This window comes from Serinus canaria, chromosome 11, assembly GCF_022539315.1.
Source record: "Serinus canaria isolate serCan28SL12 chromosome 11, serCan2020, whole genome shotgun sequence".
Taxonomy (NCBI): domain Eukaryota; kingdom Metazoa; phylum Chordata; class Aves; order Passeriformes; family Fringillidae; genus Serinus; species Serinus canaria.
The window spans coordinates 18,797,770-18,802,207 of NC_066325.1; the positions used below are offsets into that span (position 1 = coordinate 18,797,770).

The 4,438-nt window shown below is 51.3% G+C and overlaps 1 protein-coding gene across 1 annotated transcript in view; it reads left to right on the top strand.

The window, feature by feature from the left end:
• Positions 1-3,469, top strand: part of JPH3 (junctophilin 3) — a 44,892-nt gene extending 41,423 nt beyond the window's left edge. Inside the window, exon 5 of the mRNA XM_009090776.4 lies at positions 3,336-3,469. Within this exon, the coding sequence (XP_009089024.3) occupies positions 3,336-3,416 (81 nt within the window). The 3' untranslated portion in view covers positions 3,417-3,469. The remainder of the gene's footprint in view (positions 1-3,335) is intronic.
• Positions 3,470-4,438: the final 969 nt, after the last annotated feature.

A 4,438-nucleotide genomic window follows, 5' to 3' on the forward strand; every position in this document is an offset into this window, starting at 1 on the left:
CCCAGAGGGATTACTAGGTAACCTGCACTCTGGTTTCCATGGCAGAGAGGCAGAGCTTGTACCCTGTGATAACAGATAATAATGGATTGCTAATGCTTAAATTAATTATGCCACAATTGCATTTGTAAACCAGCTGTCCGTCGTATTCCCAGAAAAACTCCGGAGTTGCTACACAACAGTTCCAGGATAAAAACAAACAAGGCAGAGGGGCAGGAATTACTCTACAGCTACAATTACTGTTATTACTCCTGTGCCATAACCATGGCTTATTCCTATTTTAGTGTTTCCATGGGTTAAGGTCTAAGTTTCTGTTCTTTAAGCTTGGAAACAAAGCTTAAAAATCCTTGGAGAGCCAACTTGTTGATGGAGAAGGATCCTTTTGCCCAGCTGATATTGGTGTAGATTCCCATCCTTGGCAGATGTTTTCCTTCTCCTGTGAAGGACTCCAGAGATATTATTGTAAAAAAATTGAAATTTGGCCCTACCAAACTGTGACAGCAACAGGCAAAGCTGCCAATCAGGGGCCATGTCTGCTCTTTTTAAAGGCTCCTGCTGGAAGTTGGAACACAGTGGGAAGGGTTTAAAAGCCACTGGTTTTAAAGCACTGGTTCTTTGCTGCAGCAAAAGGGAGTTCAGTGCCCTGCAGCCAGGCTGGGCTCAGCAAAGCCTCTCTCCCAAAGCTCAGCTCCAGCACTGAGCCATCTCTGGCCCAGGCACGGAGCAGGAATGATGCTCAGTGCTGTCACATCTCCCAGGCCATCCCTGCCATGGGAGGGGAGAAGGGCAAACCTTCCCCCTGAGCAGAGGGGAAGGCAGTGAGACCTCGCAAGACAGAAATCAGGCAGACATTAGCACTGAGAAGTGCAGCAGGATCTGTAATTGGAGCTGAACCAGAAGCTTTTGGGGGGCAAAACTGCTTATCCAGCAGCAGCTGCCATTCCCTGCCATTCCCACCTGGCCAGCAGCACAGGGAGGAGGGGGTTAAAAACAGGGAGCTGTAAAAGGGAGGCAGAATTTGTGAGCTGGATTTCAGCTGGTTGGTTCGAAGAGCTCCCACCCCTGCCTGGTCATCCTGTTCCTGGGATGGGAAATGTGGCAGATCCTGTACCTGCAGTGGCAAAGGAAAGATTTTCTCCTGCCCCTGCCCTGCTCAGGGCTGCAGGAGGCAAACAGGCCCAGCCTGAGCAGAACTCTGTGCATGGGGTGGGGGGATCCAGGGGTGCCAGTGTGAGCAGGTGTTGGATCCCCACAGTTTTCCAGCTGAGGGCACAGCTTTGATGCCCTGTGTGTAAATCACAGAACCATGGGATCATTTACCTGGAAAATGCTCTGGAATGGAGTCCCACCATTCCCTCAGCACTGCTCCATGTCCCCAAGTGCCACATACACACAGCTCCAGGGATGGGGACCCCACCACTGCCCTGGGTGAAGAATAATTCCCAGATATCCAATCTGAACATCCCTGGTACAACTGGAGGTTGATTCCTCTTGTCCTGTTGCTGTTTTTGGGAGAAGTGAGCAGTGAAGGCTGAGCTCCCTCCCCAAAGGGCTGGACTTCTGGTGCATCCCAAAGAATTGGAATTGGAGCAGAGGCAGCGCTGGCTGTGCTGTTTTGGCAGGGAATTCCTCCATGGAGCAGCCCAGGGATGGGGCTGAGCCCTCCCTGGCTGCAGGGCCGGGGCAGGAGCTCGTTCCGTGCCTCGACGGGGCCGTGCCAAGGCAAACAATGACACTGATAATCGCCTGCAATCTGTTATTATATTACCAGCAGCTCAAAAACCCTAAAACCCAATAATCTTCTGAAATGCAGCTAATCCCTCCCAGCGCCAGCAAGGCCGGGCTTGGCACGGCCGGGCTGGGGAAGGGAAGGAGCAGCGGGCAGGGGGTGGTTGCTGCCTTTGGAAGCTTTTTGTGGCACAGGAGGAGAGGTTTGCCGGGAGCAGCCAGCCCTGGATGGGTACCTGGCTGCTCTCCGCAATCCCTGCCTTGGCTTGGCTGCCTTTGACCCTGTTGCTAAGCTACAAATATGCCTTTCCAGCAGGCTCCAGCATCCTCGCTCCCACCCACTCCCAAACGCCGGCTGAATCAGGCTGCTCGGAACAGAAACCATCCCCGGGCAGCCGGGAGCTGCTTTTCCCTGTTCCTTTTCCAGCAGCTCCGCAGAGCCACCCAGGGAAAGCTCCCAGAGGGTGCCCAGTCCTTTCCCCACTCCATCCCAGCGACGTGGAGAGTGCCAGGAGGGGGCAGGAGCCTGGGGAAAAGCATTTGGAGCATCCAAGCCCTGAGATGCAGCAGGAATAGCTGAGGATCCCAGCAAATCCAAGAAAAAGCAACCACCCACCTGCTGCCAGCAGCACTCGCCCTGTGCGAGCCATGCTCACACCGTGGCACCAGGGATGAGGTGCCAGGATGGATGAGGTGCCAGGATGGATGAGGTGCCAGGGATGTTCTCCTGAGCAGTGTCCTGCAGAAGGATGTGTTGGAGGGCTGGCTTCAGTGCCCTGCCGTTGCTGGGATGTTGGTGGAGTCCCACAGGATTGTTCAGGACGTGCTCCAGGGAAAACAATGGATGCTCCCTGAGGGATTGAACCATTCCTGGGATGTTCAGCCCAGCTGGGGTGGGGGTGTGCACAGGGCAGCTGCAGTGGGGTTCCTGCAATGCTTTCCAGGTGAAATCACAGAATCCTGGCATGGTTTGGGTTGGAAGGACCTTAAAATCATCTCATTCCACCCCCTGCCATGGCAGGGACACCTTACACCATCCCAGGTTGTTCCAAGCCCTGTCCAATGTGGCCTTGGACACTCCCAGGTGGTTCCCAGGAGCTTCATTTGGTCCATATAAACTCAGGAAAGGTTATTAGAGCATTCCCAAACTGTTGCCTGAACATGGATCCCCATGTGCTGGCCTGATGTCCAGGATACCTGGAAAACAGCTGTCTTTATTGGGAAATGTCCTGGACACTTCAAACCATCCCCAAACCACGCTAAGATCCCATATAATCTGCTTTTTTGTTTTTTTTTTTTTTTTTTCCCTTTTGATTGACCACCTAATAAACAACCAATTTTAGTTCTGTTTTTAAGGCCAGAGTTCCTATGGCAGTGGCATGGGATGATCCATGATCCATCAGGGGGGTACAGCCAAGTGTTTGTTTGGCAGCTTCAAAAATCCTCCGAGGGTTCCTGGGCACTTTGGGAGGTGTCAGTTGGGATCTGCTCATGCCCAGAGCTGCCTGGACTCCCAGAGCAGATTCGCCTGGATTCTCCCCAGATTCTCCTGGAATCCCTGCAGAATTCCAAGGATCCATCTAACTCCTGTCCTTCTCTTTCTCTTGCAGGGTTCAGCTCCCATCCTGGTAGTCATGGTGATCTTACTAAATATTGGAGTCGCCATTTTGTTTATTAACTTTTTCATCTAATTCAAGACTGTCTTGTTTGCAAAAATAACAGTTACATGTATGAATGGGGGAAAAACAAAACAAAACAAAACAAAAAAAACAGAACCAAACAACAACAACAACAAAAAAAAAAAAACAAAGGGAAAAATCATAACTCGAACTGTCCTCTGACAATTTCCAAGTCTTTTCACAGAAGAACAACAAATGATCGAGTCTCACTCACAGTTTGCCTTTTTTCCTGGGTAATGTTTTTTGGATTTTAGCCAAAATTCTTTGCTTGTATAACACTATGCTGTGTGGCATGGCAAAATGCTATCAACACTCTGCCCCCCCAACACTGGGAAGGATGAGAAGGAATCCCAACAAAAAAAAAAACCTCGTTTCCCTTCCCCTCACCCCCCCCCCCAAAAAAAGAAAAAAATTGTCTTTGTAACAACCGCAATGAACCCCAAAACAGAGATGAGACAAGGGAACCATGGGGAGAGTTTGGGTGGAGTGGGGATGGGTTCTGGGATGCTCCAGGCTGAGCTTCCTAGGGAAATCCAGAACAGATTTAATGATAAATGGGAGAGAAAAGCAGAACCAGGCTTTTCACCCTTTGGAAATGGAGGAATGCTGCTGTGAGAAGGAGGAGAGAAGGAGCACAGGGAAGGAATGAACCCTGTCTGGATGGGAAAATGGCTGAACAGGCCCCGTTCTGGTCCTTGTTTTTAAAACAAAAATTGGCTTTTTGCAGAATTCCTCGGGGCAGAGGGGAATAGGGAACACGAGGTGTGAGCAGCAGCCCCAGCACCCTCCTGCCTTCACTCCTCCTCCCCAGGCTGCTCCTCACCCATGGCAAGGCAGGAAAACCACCCAGAGCTACTATTAATTCACAGCCAATTTCTCCTGGCTAAAAATCCCCCCAGAAAACCCCTTGGAGGCACCTCCAGCAGCAGAGACGGAGTGGCTGATGGTGCTGTGCTGCTGAGGAGCATCCAGCCCATCCCAAAAAAACGTGCACAGGGAGCAGGGTGGGGAGGGACAGGGGACAGAGGGCTCAA